General features: G+C 38.2%; 8 protein-coding genes and 1 non-coding gene across 9 annotated transcripts; 3 read left to right on the top strand and 6 right to left on the bottom strand.

Moving 5' to 3' along the window:
* Window positions 1-615: 615 nt before the first annotated feature.
* On the top strand, window positions 616-3,510 carry NNK1 (protein kinase NNK1; the record flags this gene model as incomplete). Its single annotated transcript, XM_449707.1, has 1 exon — window positions 616-3,510. One exon carries the CDS (start codon window positions 616-618, stop codon window positions 3,508-3,510), a length of 2,895 nt encoding a protein of 964 aa, XP_449707.1.
* Window positions 3,511-3,990: 480 nt separating this feature from the next.
* MRPL38 (mitochondrial 54S ribosomal protein uL14m) lies at window positions 3,991-4,407 on the top strand (the record flags this gene model as incomplete). The annotated part of the gene is made up of 1 exon (XM_449708.1): window positions 3,991-4,407. One exon carries the CDS (start codon window positions 3,991-3,993, stop codon window positions 4,405-4,407), a length of 417 nt encoding a protein of 138 aa, XP_449708.1.
* A 359-nt stretch (window positions 4,408-4,766) lies between these two features.
* On the bottom strand, window positions 4,767-7,067 carry KKQ8 (putative serine/threonine protein kinase KKQ8; the record flags this gene model as incomplete). The annotated part of the gene is made up of 1 exon (XM_449709.1): window positions 4,767-7,067. The coding sequence occupies one exon, from the start codon at window positions 7,065-7,067 to the stop codon at window positions 4,767-4,769; it is 2,301 nt and encodes a 766-aa protein (XP_449709.1).
* A 441-nt stretch (window positions 7,068-7,508) lies between these two features.
* Window positions 7,509-7,916, bottom strand: MRP49 (mitochondrial 54S ribosomal protein mL61; the record flags this gene model as incomplete). Its single annotated transcript, XM_449710.1, has 1 exon — window positions 7,509-7,916. One exon carries the CDS (start codon window positions 7,914-7,916, stop codon window positions 7,509-7,511), a length of 408 nt encoding a protein of 135 aa, XP_449710.1.
* Window positions 7,917-8,337: 421 nt separating this feature from the next.
* Window positions 8,338-9,834, bottom strand: TPK3 (cAMP-dependent protein kinase catalytic subunit TPK3; the record flags this gene model as incomplete). The annotated part of the gene is made up of 1 exon (XM_449711.2): window positions 8,338-9,834. The coding sequence occupies one exon, from the start codon at window positions 9,832-9,834 to the stop codon at window positions 8,338-8,340; it is 1,497 nt and encodes a 498-aa protein (XP_449711.2).
* Window positions 9,835-10,503: 669 nt separating this feature from the next.
* GVI51_M08371 (uncharacterized protein) lies at window positions 10,504-12,195 on the bottom strand (the record flags this gene model as incomplete). Its single annotated transcript, XM_449712.2, has 1 exon — window positions 10,504-12,195. One exon carries the CDS (start codon window positions 12,193-12,195, stop codon window positions 10,504-10,506), a length of 1,692 nt encoding a protein of 563 aa, XP_449712.2.
* Window positions 12,196-12,985: 790 nt separating this feature from the next.
* On the bottom strand, window positions 12,986-15,751 carry MCD4 (mannose-ethanolamine phosphotransferase MCD4; the record flags this gene model as incomplete). Its single annotated transcript, XM_449713.1, has 1 exon — window positions 12,986-15,751. One exon carries the CDS (start codon window positions 15,749-15,751, stop codon window positions 12,986-12,988), a length of 2,766 nt encoding a protein of 921 aa, XP_449713.1.
* A 1,445-nt stretch (window positions 15,752-17,196) lies between these two features.
* On the bottom strand, window positions 17,197-17,268 carry tE(UUC)9. The gene has a single exon. It is a non-coding gene; the product is annotated as a tRNA-Glu (tRNA).
* A 2,367-nt stretch (window positions 17,269-19,635) lies between these two features.
* On the top strand, window positions 19,636-20,643 carry PIR3 (the record flags this gene model as incomplete). The annotated part of the gene is made up of 1 exon (XM_449714.1): window positions 19,636-20,643. One exon carries the CDS (start codon window positions 19,636-19,638, stop codon window positions 20,641-20,643), a length of 1,008 nt encoding a protein of 335 aa, XP_449714.1.
* Window positions 20,644-21,461: the final 818 nt, after the last annotated feature.

Here is a 21,461-nt window from a genome sequence, read left to right on the forward strand (position 1 = left end):
ATCAGATGACTGTGACATACAAATCTGACTTATTACAAAGGCGGGAACATTAGAGTACGGTATTTGACTTTCTGAGGGCAACTTCGTAAATTACAGAGTCTGCGAAGTTAAAAGATTTGGTTATTCATATTATTAAACCCGATCTGATAAGAGTTGTCACAAAATAGTGGACTGAGATTTTATAACAAGACTGTTCGATAAAGGAGTAGTGCTATAGTACTTTCATTGTGAGACAAACTCAATAGAGTGATATCAAAAATATCAAACGATATCAAGAGCACGTACATCTATCATTTCGGAGCAATCCAAGGCATAGAGTCAAACTAAGCGGGTAAAGTTGAATTAGTCCTGAACTAATAATAGAGGATGATAGTTTGTTTTGTACGTTTTAATTCTGTTTAAGGATCTCATCAGTGATTTTGAGTAATATTTTAGTTGTGAATCTAAAACAGCAACTAAAGTGGCCCGTTACAGGTTGGAAGATCCACATTATTAAGAGATTAATACTGCATCATTTACAAATAGAAACTCTGTTGATAGCAAAGTTGAAACCAAGGCCCTGTTATTGTTGTTATATAATTTTTGCTGCATTTTAAGGTTCTAGCTGTTTCTTCAATGTACGGTCAACGGAGAGTACGGTCGGAAAGGTATTCAAGCGATATATCAAGTGGCAAGGATGAAGAAATAAAAGTTAGTAGAAGTAAAGGAATTGACTGTCCCCCCAGGAGGAGGGAAAGTAGTACAAATGAGGATTCTCTATACTTTCAGCCCACAAAGATTTACAAACTGGAAAAGGAGCTGGCTTCTAGAAGTACCCTTGTAAAATCGGATAAAGACTCTACAGATGAAGAAAGAGATTCGGATGAAATAGTTTCAAACAGATTTAATGAAGCAGATTCAGTACGGCATTTTGGTAGATATACCGATGAAAATTATCAATATCGACATATTAATGGTCTTGTACCTGATTATTATGAGGGCATGAGAAAAAATAAACTGGGCCTAGTTTCGGATCTCACTAATGAATCAAGAAATAATTATATTTTCGAACAAAATGCTAACTTTGAAATGGAATTCCCGATTGATGAATCTGCTCTTGGTGGTAATGAAACGAGAGGCATGCACGATGAATATATACCCAACTTGAATTATGGTCAGTTGATAGAAAATTGGGTGGATGAAGAAAAGCAAGTACAAACAATGGAAGATTTACAAAGAGAAGATAGTATGTTACAAGGCCAGTTGATGAAGGAAGCATCTATGATTCTTTCAAATAAAGTTAGATCTCCAACGCAAGAAAGAAGTCAAACACCCAGATTAGCGACATGGGTAAACGATTATGATAGTGAGCCACGTATAATGACAAATAGAAGTTCATCAGTTATTCCTGAGGCATTATCTGACGATGATATTAGAGAAGATAGTTTAAGTCCTAATACATCCGCAATTTTTAGTAATTCGCATGCTCAGGTTGAGCCTATACCACTCCCAAGTAAAAACTCATCAAGAATGCCTACATCAACATTGGAGGATAGGCGATCGTACATGAACTTTCTTGGAAAACCAGCGTCGACTTTTGGTGCTATTGATAGCATGGGTATGTCAGCCCTTAAGAATGTGAATAGTTTTCTTCCTATTCATAAATCATCACTACCATCAACAATACCTGTAAGAAAGGGATCATCTGGTCAATCTACCGCAAATTCCGATTCATCATCACTAAATTTACAGCATAACTTGAGTTCATCTGTTGGTGATTTAAAATTAGACTCTGACCAGATGATGGACTTAATTAGGAAACTACCAAAGGACTTTCTAACATTACCATACTCACAGAGGAAGAAGCAGATAATAAAACTTGCCCCCGATAAGGATTCAAGACTTATCATGTCCTTGTTAAAAAAGGTAATGATCACAAATTCTAAGAGTGCGTCCTCGATTCAAAAGCCAAGTATGCGGTCCAGACATGGGTCATTGGCATCACAGTTCTTGAGTTCATTTTCTCCTTCTGTGGCATCAATGGCTAGTAGTGGAGGGTTTCGACCTGATGACAAAGGGTTGTTTATTATGGGACACAAATTAGGAAAAGTTATTGGCTTCGGTGCATGGGGTATGATAAGAGAATGCGTTGACATACAATCTGGAGCACAAAGAGCAATGAAAATTGTAAGATTCAAAGATAACCAAAAGGTGAAGAGAAATGTCATCAGGGAGGTTAATGTTTGGAAAGAAATGCATCATATGTATATATTGCCTTTATTGGATTGGAAATTGATCAGTGATTATGCCATGTATTGTTTAACAGAAAGAGTAAAAGATGGTACATTATATGATTTAGTGCTTTCATGGGAGGATAGAAAGAATAATCAGATCCCGGTAGATGAAAGGATTAAGTTGACTATGTTCCTGATGTTGCAGCTAATATCAGCTCTAAAATATATGCATTCAAACTCCACGGTTCATGGTGATATCAAGCTTGAAAATTGTTTACTGAAGAAAGGTAGACAACATAAAAATTGGACAATTTTCTTATGTGATTTTGGTATGAGCTGCAGATTTGGTTCTTACCGTAGTCGGTATGATACCTTAATAGATGAGGAGAAGAACAACTCAGGAATTATCAGAGAGGAATCATATATGCCGCTTTCATTTGAGGCTTCGCCAAAGCCTATCTATAGGGAGGTTTCTCAATTAAATTCTCAACATTCGCAATTGAGTTCGCAATTAACTCCTCAATTACAACTTCAGTCAAATTCTGCATCGTTTTCACAGCCGCAACAATTTCTGGCTGTACAGCAACTGCCACAGCCAGAGCCATCATTGCCACATGTGCATTCGGATTCTAACAGCACTTCTCAACCTCCATCTAAATTCATGAAGATTGTGACTGACAGAAATGTTATTCATGATGACACTCCATTTGAAATCCTCACAGCTAGGCAGGCGTCAAGGAGATCTTTTGAATCTCACAATAGTAAAAAGTCCCAGAAAATGAGCACAGTATCAGTTGAATCGCTTCCATCTTCACCCTCAGCAACTCCTCTTGATAATGTGAATGCATTCGATCCTTGTTCTTTGGATGCTCAAAGGCATTTCTCTCTGTCGGTTGAGAATTCTAACACAAAGACACCATCATCTCTAATTGGGTCTCTACCATATGCTGCACCTGAATTATTGGTACCTGAGCCTTCTCCGTTGGGGCCTGGTGCAGATATTTGGGCATTGGGTGTTACTATGTACACAATGCTTATGGGTAAGCTACCCTTCAAGCATGACTTAGAATCCAAACTTAAACAATTGATAGCATCAGGAAAGTTTGACAAGAAATCTCTAAAATGTATGTGTAATGGTGGGCACAGTAATCTCTCGGATGAGGCTCTTAAATATCAAGGATTGTATGACGCTATTCTTGGGTGCTTGACGATCAACCTCCTTGATCGTTGGGGACTGCATGATGTTGAAACAGCACTCAGAGAAGAATTAAAGAAAAATGGAGAACTAAGCCAGTAGTCTCCAACTCTGTTTTTTTTTTGTTGTTTTATCTAGACATCAAATATTTTGGTATTAATATAGATGTTGAGCATGATTTCTCTTCTGTAACACTAGTTTCATGATTGCTGTTTTTATTGTCGTCTATTATTTCTTCATTGTAGAATTCTTTGCCATCATCCAACCTTCAGTCTATCAGATAGTCTTCCTAGTCGCCAAGAATGAGGTTATAAAAAACAATTACATATTCTAGCATGCACATTTTACTTTAATAATGTTACAATACATATTTATACTTCCAAAGCCCAATATTCTTTCTTGGTTAATATGATAATATAGAATACCACTTTTTGTATTTAGGTACGAAGATATCCTCGGTTCATCGTTAATCATCAAGACGATTAAGAAGCACCATAAATTGGCAATATGATTTCTTTACTGAATGTCGAAGCAATATCGAAGAATCTCAGGCAAAGCTGAAATAACAGAAACATTCAGGCCATGATTTATCTGAAGTCTATCATCAAAGTTATTGACAACTCGGGAGCACAACTAGCCGAGTGCATCAAGGTTATTGGCAAGGGTTCACCTAAATCGCCAGGTAGAGTAGGAGACAGGATTGTTTGCGTCATACAGAAGGCCAGACCACTAACTCAGAATATTACTGGTACAGCTACTACAAATAGAGTAAAAAAAGGTGATATTTGTCATGCCATAGTGGTCAGAACTAAGCAAACTAACGAATATAGAAGAGACGGTTCTATGATAAGTTTCGGCGACAACGCCTGTGTATTGATAAATAAGAATACTGGGGAACCATTGGGTACTAGAATCATGGCAAATGATGGTGTAGTAGATAGAACCTTAAAAGATAAGGGATTCAATAAGATCTGCTCATTAGCTAGCAAAGCTTTATAAATACCGGATGAGATTTGATGCACTGTTTGTGATACAATGCACCTGTTGACCAAGCAATGATAATTCTGGATTGAACACATACATTCCGCAATTTACAACCACTATATTACACTCTTTCAGCATATTCATGTACATATATATATATATCTATCTTTAGTGTAAATAAATGATGAAATATTTGATAGTTCTTAATTTTCAGCTCATATTATAGTATTGAGGATGATGTAATGAATGTATTATATTTATAAGTATGTATGGTGATAATAGATTCTTAAGTCTATGTGCAACTAATTACAACAAGGGCGTGAACATGTATGCAGAGGGGAATAGTTAATGTTTTAAAAACCAGCGATATGATTTTATCTTGGTATGTTTTTATAGGGGACACAGCATTTGGTATGTCTCATCCAACCTGTTTGGAGTAGTTTGTCAATTGATATACGTTTTTCTGGGTTTGGTTGGAAAATTTGGTAAAGTGCTATTCTGCGCAATCTATTAATTTCTTGGTTGATATGGCGAAGCTCTTCAAATACATAGAACTCCTTTTTGGAGGCCATTTCTTCATAAAAAGAGTCATATAAAGAATCCTTTCCTCTGGCAGCATTTCTCCATAAATAATGGCCCATTATCATTGTACAATACACGATACCGATACTCCAACAATCAACTAGCCTTGGGTCGTATTCTTTTTTGGGGTTGTATTCCTCAGGTGCAACATAAGGTTCAGAGCCTTGAAGGCCCGTTTGGAAATGTACATGTCTCTCCCATGCAGTTTGGAACACACAACTAGTACCAAAATCACAGATTTTCAATAAACCGTTCGGATGAAGAAGAATGTTTTCTGGTTTTAGATCACAATGTGCAACACCATGATCATGCATAAATTGTATGCCTTTTAATAACTGTTTCATAAAACAATCAGCTTCTAATGGGTGTAATGGTTTTCCGATTTTATTCTTCCTTGCTGTCAATAGGCTATATAAGTCACCAGCTGGACAAAATTCCATGACTTCAATAAAAGTATCATTGTATTCTAACAAATCTATGATACTCAAAATATTAGGTGCAGATTGTTCACCATTTTTATCATAGTAATGACTCAAAGAGTGCCCAATAATGAATTCAGAGGTAATTCTAGTACTGAATTTCTCAATTGGGTCTGATGGCCGTGGTTTCAGCTCCTTTACAGCAAAGTATATTTTTTTACTGTCCATATAAGTTTTGGTGGCCGGCAGATCATCCTTCTCATCCCTAGTTCTAGCACATACTTTTACAACACCGTATGCCCCATGGCCTACGACTGCAACACATTTTCCGTATAGATCAGCAAAAGCAGGTTGGTTTTCGTCCTGGACTCCGGCTCCAGACGGTGTTCTATGTTTACTGGATTGATTGTGTTTGTTCTTGGCTGCTGTAGATAACCCCATTCTAATCTTTTCAGATAAGTTATTGATTAGTTTTAACTCCTGAGACCCTACAGCAGCATTCTTGTTAACAATTTTTGGAATCGATGGGTCATCAAGTTCTTCATCATCATCAGAACTGTCATCGCTTCCACTTTGAACGTGGCTTCTGGTCTTCGTAAAGACTGGAGCGAACGTATCTCTATCTGTTTCAACTTTTGAACAGATTTTATTCCTTGGTAATAACGATACAGCATATTTCAATTTTTCGTCAGCGTTAGCAATATCCTCCTTTGAATGTGGTTTGAAGAACCCAGATAATGAGAATTTTGACTTCTGTCTAACCACTGAGCCGTCATCACCTTTTGGTAGATCTAAATGACCGTCATTTTTCGAAGCATGGTTATGGCTATTACCATTCGCATCTGAGTTTACTGAAGTCATCACTTTCAGGGTGTGGACATGGTGACCATCTTCATAAAGTTTGAAATACTCTAAATCTAAAATGCATTTTCCAGGGGTTTCATTATATCTAGGTAGCTGAGCAGCACTAACTGTTCCAGCATGCTCTCTTCCCTTTCTGCTATTAGACCTACTTGGTACTCTTGAACTTGTGGGAGATTTCGGAGGTTGAATAAATCCAGGGGCATAGTGGCCAGTCGGTAGCGGAAAGCTTCGTAAGTTCTCAATATAATCGGAACTGTCTGCCTCTTCGTAAAATGGTCTCAAGCCAGTACCATCCAGCATCGAATCTATGTTATTACTGCTTGTGTCAGGGCCAATGACAGTGTTTGCGTTTATAGGCAAGTTACCATTACTTGACATGGGACTGGCGTTCCTCACAGTACGACGACTGTCCTTGGATGGTCTATAGTCCTCAACTTCAATGTCAGTATCTGTAATCAGAGATTCCTGTGATGTATTCTGGCTGACAGGAGACCCTGATTTGGATTGTGGATTCGAATTAGTAGGCGTCAAGTTTAACTTCAAGATGTTTGGCAAGCCCAGATGATGGCGTGGTTGTTGTAACTCTGGATTGGCAGATTGTGGGGTTTTATGTACCACCGGTGTATGCTCACGGCTTGCACTGGCTGTGTCCACTCGTATATCAACTTTTTGCGCAGGCCCGGGGGTCCCATTTGCACCTCGATCACTGGGGCCTCGAGACCTCTGAGACTTAAACAAGCTCCTCATCGAACTACCAAGAGATAGCGATCTGTTCACGCCATGGCTATGGCGCTCCTCGTGTTCTGGCATCCGGTATTGTCTGCTGTTAAGCTTTTGAGCCCTCTACTCCTACCAATAGCCGTTGTCTCCGGATTGTTTTACTCTAATTGGAAGAGTCTACCGCTTATTTGTCCTGTGAAGCAAAACCCTGTCAACCACCAACCAGAAACTAGTTGTAGCACTTACCTTATATTATAGAGGCTTACGAAGGGTTATTCTTGCAAACAGCTTTCGTTTTTGAACTTTGGCTATTTATATACCTACTTTCGCTCTTTCAAGGGATTTGCTCGTCGACCCGAGAAGTGCAGCTTTCGCCAATAATAGGGATTTAGAAGTGGAGTTGTGGCCTGTGGCTAATTCTTGGATTTGCTATTTACATTTGGTTAATATATATTCCATTTTATATACAGAATAATGCGAAGTGTTTCTTTCCCTGCCAGTTAAATTTGATTGGAAGCGATGGTGCACTATCTATGCCGACTGTGTGCCCACCGATATGATTTGCGATTCTGGGACACGTTCATGGTCTAATTTTTGCAGTAAAGATTGTAGTATCTCTGGCGCATGCTTGTTGCTCATATCTATCTCTTCGACGACTTTACCATCTGTACCGATGGCTTGCAGTGTGCATGGCACAGACACTGTTTTGCTCTCGTTCTTTATCCTAGTGACGTCTATCCGGAGCTGTGGGTTGTAAAACTGTATCGTTGGCAAATAGTCCTTCCAAAACTTACGCGCACCCATGTGTCCATTGTGGTTCTTGGTCTGAAATGTTAGTGACAACCGCTGGTATTTCCCAGGGCTTAGTATAACTTGTGCATCAGTCGTGGTAGAGCTAATCTTATTCAGAAATTTCAACTGTCTCGCTACTTTAGACATAGTCCCGGTTCTGGTGTTTCACAAGCTTTGTGTTATAAATGGTGGCTTCCTGCGCTGTACCGGTTGTATGTTTGAAGTAGTTGTAAATTCATCGACCTGCTTATTATTGAGTGCCTCGAGTTTTATAGTTTCAGCATCTCGGTGAAACTTCCTCATAGTGTCGTTATGGGTGATATTGTTCCGTGCAGTATAAAGCTTGCTTCCCCAGATGGATTTGTGTGCAGCTATGAGAGTTCTAATCGGCGTATAAAAGCCAAACTTATGAAATATAAAAGGGTCTGTAATATATATACTTTATGTCATTACTTATAGGTTGTCTATAAAAGGTCGATTCTTTGTTTTATTCAGGTAGCAAAATAATGGAGAGGGTGAGGTTGGAGAGGGACAGGGGCATCAGCTTGCGAGTATGTGTGGCAATATTTTAAAACTCTCTGAATAGATCAGCGTAGGGATCCTCTCCTTGTACGCCGTAGTTTATTTCTTCTTCTGGGTACCTGTCAAACTGGGAAGTATCACCTTGTCCCTGTTGGATAGGAGGTTCATATGGAGTCTCTATGTATCTCGCCAGCAGTTTCTCCCAGACAACTTCGCTAAACCACGGATGGTTCTTAACATCCTCACTGCCGTTTTGTAAGTTACCAAGACGTTTACTCAAGTCTCTGGTGATTAACTTAGACAGTAAATCTTGCACATCTGGATGGAAGAAAGAAGGGAACTTAAGTTCCGAGTTTAAAATGTGTTCGTAAGTTTTCATTGTATTTGCATCATAAAATGGTGTATACCCAGCCAACATTTCGTATATCAAAATACCGAAACTCCACCAATCAACAGATTTGTTATAAGGCTTAGTGCTTACTACTTCAGGAGCAATATAATCTGGTGTACCACATAGTGTGTATGTAACATCCGGAACATATTTAGCAAATCCGAAATCGGTAATCTTTATATGACCATTTTTGTCAAGTAGAATGTTCTCTGGCTTCAAATCTCTGTATATTATCTCTTTACTGTGTAAATATTCCAATGCCAAGCATACTTCGGCTGCATAAAATTTCGCTACAGGGTTGGGAAATCTTTGCGATTTCCTAAGTAGGGAGAATAACTCACCACCCTCGATGTAGTCCATAACCATGAAAACATGTTGTGAGTCCTGGAAAGTACCCCACATACGAATGATGAAGGGATGGGACACTATCGATAACATCCTTCTTTCGTCGTTGGTATGCTCTACTTGTTTTAATTTTACAACTGTGTGTTTCTTTAGCGCTTTCAAAGCGTAAAATCTACCATTATGATTTGACCGAATTAAATGAACTCTACCAAAGGAACCTGTTCCTAAAGTCCGTAATATTTGGAAGTCTGATAGGGTGTACTTTCCTGAAGTGTTAGCCCCATATATGAGCGGTTTCTTCACCGTTTCCATTTGGTGTTGTTGGTGCTGCTCTGTTTGCTGTAGTCGTTGTTGTTGCTGTTGTTCGTGATTTGATTCTGTTTGTTGTTCGTTTGATTGTTCAGTACCTTGTGTATGTCCACCATCGGTCCGGTTCGTACCATTGTTATGTTCCTCTTTGTTTCTTGCCTCATAGTCGATATTGTGGCTCCCCTGGTCGTACTGGTCGTCTTCCACCACAAGTTCTTTACTCATTTGGGACTCTGTAGCTTTATCAATGTGGTTTTCTAACTGCTCATGGTTTTCTTGACCCATAGGTTCGTCACCAGGAGGTCCTGCACTCTCTTCTTCGAGTTTCCTTCTGTCGTATTCGCTATCCATAATCTCGACTTCTTTAAAATTTTCTCCCAGTATTTGCATCTGCTGTTGTTGTTCCGTTAATTGCTCACTTTCTTCAGCTTCAGGTACAACTTTGTCAGGGATACTAAGCTTCCTTACTTCATTATTCTTCTTTGGATCCACATACATTGGTATAACCAAAAGCAATTGAGAGGAATGTCAATATCGATGATTGTTTTCCAACAATGGTTAATGTGTGGGAGAATGTGTTAAGTCTTTGAAGAGCAACGGGATGTAAAATTTCTCACAGCCAATGTGACAAAGCAGAGAAATTTTTAGCAAAGAATAACTAGCTTATAGCAATTCTATGGCACGCAAGGGATGATAAAGACTGCTCAAAATCAATAAGCTATTGGTGTAATAAATAATGTTTGTTCAATAGAGTTCTCGCAAACAAAAAAGGAGAGATTTCGAACAATTCTCTGGGCAAAAACGTATTATCCTATTATCAGTCAGAGTTAGCTCACTTTCAGCTAAAGAAAACTGAGACTAAATTTGCAGTTATTGTCTATTCACAATTTATCTGCTACCAATCTTTATAGTTTAATAACCTTTCCGAGCTAAGTCTTGGTATTCCAATTGCTGTAAGAATGCTTTAATCTCAGTAGACTTTCCGGTTTTTCTACTGAAAAGTTTTTTTTTGTTCGAAAATTGGTTCTACGCAGCTTTTGAAAAAATTAAAGCTGGGGACCATTTTACAACTCGATGACAATGGGCAAATGCATGAGTAATGGAGAGAATGAAAGACAATGGGGTGCCGGGAAGTGTAAAGTTGAATATATAATTTTATATAATTTGTTAGTGAGTTTTTATCATGAGCGACAGCACGACAGATATGATGGAGGCTATCATAGGTATCCATAAGAAAACTTCTGGAGAGCCTGCCACAGTTGCTCCGTAAATCTTTAATAGCAATGGTGGGAACACCAACATGGTTAATGATCTTACCAGAGCCATGCCTCCGAAGCACTGGCCAGTTCTGTCCTTGGGACAGTATTTTATCACTGTAGATTGAATAGTTGGAGACAGGAAGGCACTGAAGGCTTGAAATAGTGCAAATCCTATCACGGAACTTTCACTCTCAGTCTTGAAGATTATGGCGGATATGCCAAATACAATGGCTACCATGGATATTCTGATACAAATCATATCAATGTTGTCCACTTTGTCTGTACATGCAGTATATATTTTCTTTAGCCAAGCGACGATGTATGGCGAAAGTAGCAATAGAACAACTGCCTTGCTGATTCCAGAGAAAGAAACAAAGTAGCCTATTTCGACAGTTTGCCAGTTGTATTTATATGTGGTTAGCAGAATGAGTGGAGGCATACAGGCAGTGGTAGAGCATACATATGCGATGTCTATCACAAGTAATAGAATTACCGTGTGTCTTCCCCTAAGTGATCCATTAGAATCTCTTGGTATCCATAGGGTTTTGAGTGGAGAGAGCAAATGAAGTGCCTGGTTAGTGTAATAGTGACCGTAAAGGTAAATCTTGCCAGCTAATCCAGGCCTCTCCGCACTTTCAATGTCTGCCATGAGTCTCTCAAAATGCTTATCCATCCGTCTTCCAAACGCTTCTTGAGAGTCCCTTAAAGAATCCTCATGGCGAGTCTCCTTAATAAAAAATAAGCACAACAAAATAAATAATGAGCTGCAGCTTATGGCAAAGTAGATTGGTGCAAAATTATTGCCATGGAATAGTGTAACAATATTAGAAGCTAAGAGAAAACCAACACCCATGGTTGCAAACAAGGCACTTGTAACTTTACCAAAACTCACTGAACGATTCTCTGGCTCCACAATATCCGATAAATAGCTGTTGGCATTTGCAATTATGGCGTACATACCTCCACTAAAGGAATTCAAGGAACCTGCCAATATAATGAACCATTTGTAGTATGTAGTTGACGGCCATAGAGCATATACGTGTGCAGCGTTGCCTAGAAGCCGAATTAAGCCAATATATATAAACACATGCACTCTTCCAAATCGGTCTGATAGCTCACCCATTTTGCCTGCCATGAAGGTGGAGATCACCCCAGAAATTATTATAGTCATAGATGAAATCTCGGATAAAATGGTTTGAACTTTAATAGGATCGCATATAGTTTCTTCTCCCTTAATCTGGCCATTGGATATGCTCTCGCAAACTTTATCCTTGGTAATAATGATTATCGGAGTCATATACAATGTCTCAGCCAAGGCTATTAACATAATCAATAAGCATATTAAGAAAGTACTGGGCTTCTGGTACCATGGCAAATGAATGTGACGTGCCTGATTCTCCTGTATTCGCTTTAATTCGGCGCTCACTGGCATGGGGTGTGACTCATCAAAAAATGACTCTAATAAAGCAGCTTCCACCGTCCCCTCTCTGTTGGTATAATGAGACTCATCGATTTCTTCATCAGAATGCGAGGCACCTAATTGCATTGCTTTGTTAGCCTGATTATTTCCAAGCAGCGGTGATATCTCTTCTGAACTCATCCCGTAAAGTATGTGGATTTGACTGCCAATTCCGTTAATATATATACCTCCTTAGGTGCAGTAATTTCGTGATGTTTGGATTAGATAGTTATTAATCGCCTGGTGGCAATCAAAAAAAATCACAAATATTAGCAGGACCCAATATTTATATCAGTCCCCTTGCTAAGATAAGTTAATCTTGCTATAATATTTACCTTTTCTACGTTGCTTAAATCCATGAAAACATCCTACTTCACCAATAATGAAAAATATCTGACAAATTACAAATAAAAGACATGAAAAGAGGCAAACATTCTACTTAATATCTAAATGGATAATTAAGCAAAAACATTACAAAACAATGGGAAATTAATTAAATTGCCTTTCACAAGACACCGTTAGCTGTGGTTCCACGGAATGATATTTACAAAATTTAACAATTAAAGCAACTCCGCATTTACCCAACTTCGTTACCTAACTTTGTAACGGAAAAGGAATGATGCTTCACAGTTACCACAGATGAAGTGTAGTATATTGAAGATAAATGGGTATTTTATATAATCTTAAGAAAAGATGGTGCTTGCTAATAAGCTTTGCGGATATATTTCATGCGTGTAAGACAAAATCGTTTGTTTTCTTAAAGATTGAAGAAGTCTGTATGTTTTACTGCGAGCATAGATGTCTATTTGTTTCTGAAATTTAGACGTTGTATATACATAAGGTATGGTAAATGCTTTAGTGGAGTTAATGTTTATTTTATATGCACAAGTCATTTTCTATAATGGCTTTATAAATATGTATGTATAATGCATTAGTTCGTTTTCTTTTGAGATGAAGTAGCTCTTGTGACATTCTTCAATAGCTGATGTCCTACAATTTCCAGAATCAGCATGAACAGAGAAGACAGAATGGCTAGACAGTAGTTTGAGATAGTAACACCAATATCAAGCCATGACCCTTCAGTCTTTAACAGGTAGAAGAAGTTCAATGACAGTATATCACTCGTAGAAATAATTAATGAAGAGATGGTATAATCTTTGATATCCAGTTGAATATTCATAATGCCAAGACCGCATGACAGTAAGACATAAGGGATAATAAGTTTCAACATTAATAGAGCACCCATAGGGAATGGATCAAACACAGGTAGTAATCTGTACACTGAATCCAAAGAAAAGGATGAAATTGACGCCACATTACCAGTTCCAAAAAAGGCTATCTGTTGTAAAAAGAAGCCAATGATTGCAACTCTCAGTAACTGAATACCATTACTATCTGACTTTTGTTCATCCTTTAAAACCTTGATATTTTTCTCAATTTGTAGCCATTGAACAATGTAAGCAGTGAAGATGAAATAAAACAATGCTTCAAAAGATATGGATAAGATAATGAATGATGGGGCAAATGTTAGATAGATGGTTAGTAATCTTACTTGATAATTGTTGTTTGGCTTCAAGTAATGCAAGAAAGGCATTATTGTTAAGGAAATAACTAGGATAGCCCAACCACCAACCTGAGCAAACGCTGGCAAACCTTCTCTCTTCTGTAATGATATAACTGACTTGGAAGTGAAGTGTAACATACCACTCACTAAGAATATTTGGATAGACAGAAGATGCTGGGTGTATTTGGAAATATCTTGAGACAACCGCATGACAGCATAAGCTGAACTTAATACAATTAAGATACCTGCAACCTGGATTTGTTGCAAGTTTTCGATCTTTACCGCATCCAGTAGAGTGAAACTAGAAAGACCAACACTTGTTAGTATCCATAATAAATTGGTAAACAAGTCTGTGACACCACAAACTAATGGATAGAAGGCAAAACTAACTAAAATTAGGGATAAGATCCAACGGTGGAAAAACCCATAGACGATACCTTCATAAATAGAAATGATTGTTAATCCAATTATAACAGACTCAGCTTTTGAGATGCCTTTAAAAAATTCATTGACACCATCACGTATAATAGCTGTGTTTGAGAATATCTTGCTCCAGAAAAATAGAGGGAATATCAAATACAAGTAGAAGTTTAAAGGTGATTTTTGATAGAAAAGAATATAGTTTAGGATTAATCCTAGCGATGTGAAAATAGAAATGTTGAGAATTGATGGGTGAGTAGTTTGGCTATTGTTTAAGATAAACAATTTCAAGAAAATCATAAATGAATAACAAATCCAACCTAAGAAACCGAAAGTTACAATAGTTCTAATGAATCTCCAATTGTATGTAGTCAGATAATGTAAACCTTCTAGGGTCACTTTCATAAGTTCTTCCGTTAACCTGATGGCCTCTGGTTCTAGTGATTCTTCTCCGTTTTCAATCTTTTTGATAAGCTCTTTAATCTCTTTCAAATATTCTGTGGGGGACTTTTCGGCAAATTTTGGATATATTTTGTAAACAAATTGAGAGTTTATAACTTCATTTTCTTTTACACGGTATTGTTCGAGGATGCTTTCCGCGTTATTCAAAAGTGCTTCTAGTTTCTGGCCTTCTGAACCTTCGATGTACGCTAGAGGAAGTTCACCAACGGAATTAGCTGGGTAATTTGTACCAATCAGGTACGACATTAAAGCGGCAATATCAGCTTGTTTAACATCGTTTCTCTTGATATTAGCAAGGTTCCAATTTTCGGTGTATTCATCGAATTCTGGTGTATCTAAACGTACAGGTCTATTTAGACCTGCACCCCAGGCCACTAACGGTGTCCGTGTATTGTTTGGATGTCCATCACCATGGGAGCCAAAAGCACTCATACCATGGTCTGCTGTGAAAATGAAAGCTGTGTCGTTGTCACCAAAAAACTCTTCTACTTGTTTGACCAATTTTTCAACTTGTTTGTCAATATAGATCACATTATCATAATATTCAGCAGAGTAAGGTCTGTAAGAGTGACCTGCTGTGTCACAACCTAGTAGATGCAGGAAAAAGGCGTTACCGTCTTGTCTAATTTGCTTATCCAATTCTTTATCAGTGGAGGAATTTTTGAACAATTGATCTAGATGTCTGAAGACGTAGGCGTCAAGCTCAATTGAAGATTGAGTGAAATCCTCGTATTCGTGTCCGTACATCCAGGCATCGACTTTGTTTGGGTCTGATGCACCATCTTTAAACATTGGTAGTATATCTGGAGAACCAAAGGAGTATGTGTGAGCTGTTTGATTAAAGAAACTGTCAAAGTCCACAGGGTTTTCTTTCCAACCTTTTGTAACTGCACTAACATCCTCATAGAAACCTGCAATCATGGCCACATGTCCAGGTCTGGATTCTGTTGGCATTCTCGTATGAGAGATACCATAAGTGGCATTATTTTGAACCAATGATCTGATGAAAGGAGCTAAATAATCTGCCTTCTTGGTCACAGGATGGGTAATCTTATCAAATGTTGTATCAGCTCTTAAACCATCGCCTACAATCAGAAACAGTCTCTTTGCTGGAGGATTATTGGTACTTATCTTCTGTTCCATACCGTGGACCAATGGTGATATGAAATATATATCAAAAATGGACCACAGATATAGCAGATGGAATAGTACACCCACCACTATAAGTGTGAATCTAGTATTATTCTTCATAAAGGGCGGTTGTATGTATTTCAAATAGCGCCGGTTCTGGTTATTAATATCCAATTGAACTCGATATTCAAGTTTGTAATGTAATTGTTGTGCTTGTTGTTGTGTCGGCTAAACTATACTTTCGTGTCCGTATTCGAATGGAGTTTACAAGTTATGTTGTTTTTATTCAAGTTGGTTTTTTTTTTATATATATATCAGTTCCTATGGGGTAATTCAATTGTTGAAAATAAAAAAAACGATGAAAATTGTTGATCAAACTGTTTACAATTATCAATAGTATCTCTTACATCATCTAGCAAGGATAGCTAAATGTGTAAACGATAACCGACGTGCAATGTTTCTGGTGTTTTCATTTGGGCACCCGATGGGTGTTGGTACATTGCAAAATCATAGAACAGAAAGAAAAAAAAGACAATATACAAGTTGATATCTCGTTCTTTGTACAAGGATTTCAGTGTATCTTAAGGTACGCGAAACTTTGCCAGAGTTCTTTGGAAAAAATTATGATTATTTCAAAAAAAAAAATCCGACTATGGCGTCGTACAGAAAAATGAAAATGAAGTGGAGGAAGATTCACAAAATGAAAAAAAAAAAAGGTAAGTCAATCGTGCGAATATATATCACATGATGTGTAATCAAATTAATGCCGAGTTGTATAATATTCGAATAAAAGATGTTAGTAATGGATATGTCAATTAACTCTAAGTAAAATCAATAATAGAGCATACATCAAAGTTATAAAAAAAATTATTTGTTGGGTTCACTGGGAAAGAAGAAGAGGAGGGGAAGTGAAAGAAAAATAAAAGACAAAGATAAAATTGTGCCCGGTATTTATAGGATTGGTGGGAATGGGAGAAATGGTGAGGGTGGCAAAAGAAATCGAGGGGAACACCATGAAAACTTCCTCCCCTTTTATCTGTTGTTTCACCTCACTCACATTGATACTCAGCGGCTATTTCTAAAGATTGGGGATAATGAGGGGATAAAAAAATTGTCCTTGGACAAGTGCGTGCAGATTGGTACTAACATTTCTAGGGAAAGTATTTATTTTGTTTTGAAACGCCGAACTATGACAAATAGAATGTATATCTTATTTAAAATTGGGGTAAACGAAATAAAAAAAAGAAGAAGAAGACAACAAGATCTGTGAATTATTGTTAGAAACTCCCGTATATATCACTTAAGCAAGAGATAAAAACCATTAGGAAGGCGCTAATTAATTAGTAATTAGCAGATATCAAAACTAAAAAATGTCCTTAGAACGGAGATCTAGCGGAGATTGTAAAACAAAAACCATTTGGCGGCTCGCACCAGAGAAGAAGGATATTTCGATTTTTAATTAATTAGCCGCTTACCAGTTGGTATCATGAACAACGAGCTACGGACGGAGCTGCACGAAAAAAAATTAATTGTTGTTAACAACTTAATTTGAAATTGGCTGATCACTCCGATACGGGGAGTCGAACCCCGGTCTCCACGGTGAAAGCGTGATGTGATAGCCGTTACACTATATCGGATAAGTAACAACTTGAAGTAGGAGAGCAAAATTGCCCTCTACACCTAGTTGTATAACACACTGTACGACACAGAGACCGGAAACCGAGTATTCTTTTCGTCGTTTTTGTTACATTGTCTGATACTATCTGGTAACAGTGTCGATGATTAAATCTCAAGTTACTAGTAGTAGGAAAAAGCAAACAAAAATGGCAAGACTCGAACCGAGGACGGAAACGAAGACGATACAGGCATGTCAGTCACATGGTTTGTCACTAAATATTGTACACCAATTGCTTCTCTCCCCCCCCCCCCAAGAAAAATAGTGCAGATCCCATTAGACGTTACCTCTCCTTGCGGGTTGTGGGTTGTGGGGAACTTACACAGAGTAGGAAAATTGATGAAGCCAGATCATTAGGCTTCCTAATTAGGAAAAATCGTTAAATTTGTTTTTTTTTTCCACAAAAAAAAAAATTTCTTCTGTTTTTAAGTTTCCCAATTTTGGAATTTCAGATCTTTTACTTCCATTTTGATTTTGATTTTATTTTTACTAAATTGGGTAATTTACAAGGGGGACAATTAAATCTTAAATCCTCGTTATAACACAATGTAGGACGGGGGCGGGTGGCATACCATTTTTTTTGCTTCCAATTCTGATTTTATTTTTTTTGTCCTTTTTTGTCTGAATGATAATGTGAGGATAGGGTGTTAAGATCTTCCTTTCTACACAGTATTCTTCCACTAGTCATCTTAGAAAGTGACCTTTGGTATTTTTTATTTTTATTTTTACTCGATCTGGGAATCCAAGTGTCGATTTTTTTACTCAGATAGGAAGGAAGAGCAAGATAAAGATGGGTCAGCTTCCTACGAGAAAGTAGAAGACGATGCAAAGAAAAAGTAAAAATGAAAATAAGTGAAGACACTTACACTACTAAATATGGTAGTGTTATTGAATCTGCTATGGCAATTTCTTAGCCTTAAAGGAAGACCGATACAGCAACCTTTCTTTTTTCTATTTTCTAGTCTTTTGTCTTTTCGGATGTAGGATACAACTATTTCCCTCCCCCTTACTTTCTCTGAGAGACATGGACATAAAGAGAACTTTCCCACACTATCAAGTTCAAAGCTCAAGTTTTTTCGAATTCTCTCTTTTGAGCTGCATATGGATCTCTAACAAATGACAGCAGAAAAGCAATTTAGACAAGTACTTAAGTACTATTTTTAGTAGTTTTGAAAAGGGATTAGGGAAGGGGAGAGAAAGAACAGTCAATTCCCGCAGGAGACAAGAAAAAAAGAGGCGTATAAACCGCTATGTTCTTCCCCCTCCTGCAGGCCTGCATATCTAGTTGAGAAATTTACAGAGGATATCCATTTTACATCTCATTTGAGAATAATGGTGGAGGGCGGAAGGTGTAAAGCATTGAGAGATGATTGTACAATCACAGTAAAACGCCTGTACCAGAAACCCATGAAGAAAGAATTATCACGGAGATTTGGGGGGGCACAGAATAAGAAGGCTCGACGGAAGAGATCACAAGAAGAAAACAAAAATAGCCGCAGAAGCGTGGGGAGGCAAGGGGAAGCAAGTTTGTCAAGCACTAAACTTCCCAAAATAGGAATAGTAATGGCCCGGGTCTTAGAAATGTAGAGAGATATGAGCAAATGCCGAAATAGAAAACCCTGAATGGAATCCCTCAGAATAGGTTGTAGTAGGGATAGCAAATGTCTTAGCTGAGGGAAAAAAAACCTCTTACTATTCTTCGAAAGGAAATGTACCATACAGAAGAGCTGCAGGCATTTTGCTGAGAGACTTTTTCCCACAATCCCTACTAAGGTCCTCCTTCCACTTCCTACCCTACCCCGTTCTACACAACCACTTTGCGGTGCATGCGGTAATGGGAACCAGAACTTTGGTGGGGGGCCAGTCCCCAGCTTTAGAAGGCGTTAGGTGTGGGAAGCTAGGCTGAGGGTTGTGTTCCAACCTGGCACTAGGCTGGGCGGACAAAGGAAAGAGAACCCGATGTCCTGGCTTTTACAAAGAGAGAAGTCCTGCCTGTTGCTCTTCTGGCTCTTCTAGCACGATAATTGCTGCATGCTGTAGTGGTGCAAGATGCACTGCAAAGGTTGAGGAAAGTAACTAAAATAAGTAACTATTTCAAAACTGGATCAAGATCAAAGGCATGGACATCCACCCAACCCTTGGAAGGGTGAAGAAACTGAAAAAAAAAAAAAATGGATGGCTAGTTCTGTAGTCTTCGGTAGAAAAAGTATATAAAGCTAAGGTTTTCTTTCTGATTTCAATTCATTTTCTGTTTTCGATTCTGTCATTACAATTCATACATAAATCAACCAATAAAAAAAGAAATTAACTTTATATTCCCATACTTATAATGCAATACAAGAAGTCCCTCGCTGCCACTGCTCTATTGGCCTCTTCCGGTTTGGCCGCTTACGTTCCAGGTAACCCATGGTCCACTTTGACCCCATCTGGTACTTACAAGGGTGGTCTAACTGACTACTCCTCTACTTTCGGTATTGCCGTTCAACCAATTGCCACTTCTTCCTCTGTCGCTAAGAGAGCTGTCTCTCAAATCGGTGACGGTCAAGTCCAAGCCGCTACCAAGACTCAAGCTGCTCCAGTTTCCCAAATCGGTGACGGTCAAATCCAAGCTACCACCAAGACTCAAGCTGCTCCAGTTTCTCAAATCGGTGACGGTCAAATCCAAGCCGCTACCAAGACTCAAGCTGCTCCAGTTTCTCAAATCGGTGATGGTCAAATCCAAGCTGCTACCAAGACTCAAGCTGCTCCAGTTTCTCAAATCGGTGACGGTCAAATCCAAGCTGCTACCAAGACTCAAGCTGCCCCAGTTTCTCAAATCGGTGACGGTCAAATCCAAGCTACCACCAAGACTCAAGCTGCTCCAGTTTCTCAAATCGGTGACGGTCAAATCCAAGCTACCACCAAGACTACCCAAGCTGCTTCCCAAATCGGTGACGGTCAAGTCCAAGCTGCTACCAAGACTGCCAGCGCTGCTTCTCAAATTGCTGACGGCCAAGTCCAACAAAACAAGGACCCTAAGGACCCAGTTGGTGCTGTTTCCTGTAAGGTTGACGGTACCCTACAAATGAACTTGAAGGGTGGTATCTTGACTGACGAAAAGGGTAGAATTGGTTCCATTGTTGCCAACAGACAATTCCAATTCGATGGTCCACCACCACAAGCTGGTGCCATCTACGCTGCTGGTTGGTCTTTGACCCCACAAGGTAACTTGGCTCTAGGTGACTCCGATGTCTTCTACCAATGTCTATCTGGTAACTTCTACAACTTGTACGACCAATCCATTGGTGCTCAATGTCACCCAGTTCACTTGTCTGCCATTGACTTGGTTAAGTGTTAAAAAGAGAAAAGTATGAAGGATTAACTTATTTTTTTTCCCTCTCGCTTACTCAGCTCTTACAGATTTTTAATGATACAGAGAGGTCAACGTCTAGCAAGACTTCTGCTAGGTCTAGAGTGATGTGATACAGCTAGGTTCTGTAATTTCAAAGATCACTTCTATGATATATTAGTTTTGCGCGTTCCTCTTTTCACTTTTAAATTTTATTCTCCCCCCACGTTTTATTCTAAAAAAAAGTATGTGGTGGACCACAGGCAATATTTTTTTCTATTTTGAAGGGTAAAAGAAAATATTTTATACCCCATGGAAGCTTTAAGAGGAGGCATTTGCTAATATGGATCTATTTTATATTGTTTTATGTTTGTTCTTTTAACTGACTTGCTTAAAGTCTCGCGAATTTATGTAGAGACTTTATTTTGTCCTGTTGAGTCCAATTTTTTTCTCCACACTTTTAATTTTGTTCGTCGTCATACAGATAGATTTTCTTTTCTTTGTCTTAAAATCATACAAATATAAACTTTTTGAAAAGTTCTATCAATTTTTTTTATTCCTATTTGTTTTTTCTTCTATAGGTTTTCTGCATTCATTACATATAAATAAATATAAGCTTATATCAGTGATATAACGTATAAACTATTTTTTCATCTACTGAAAGAAAAAGATACTTTAATTATGTCAAAAGAATATTTGTAAATTAGACTATTTTTTTTGCGTTTGTATATTTGTGTGTGTGGGGGGGGGGGGGGGTATCATTCTCTATACATCGAAAGTATATAGATTTTTTATGGGATGGGGTTTAATAATATAGCACATTTTGA

The sequence above is a fragment of the Nakaseomyces glabratus genome, chromosome M (genome assembly GCF_010111755.1).
Source record: "Nakaseomyces glabratus chromosome M, complete sequence".
Classification (NCBI taxonomy): domain Eukaryota; kingdom Fungi; phylum Ascomycota; class Saccharomycetes; order Saccharomycetales; family Saccharomycetaceae; genus Nakaseomyces; species Nakaseomyces glabratus.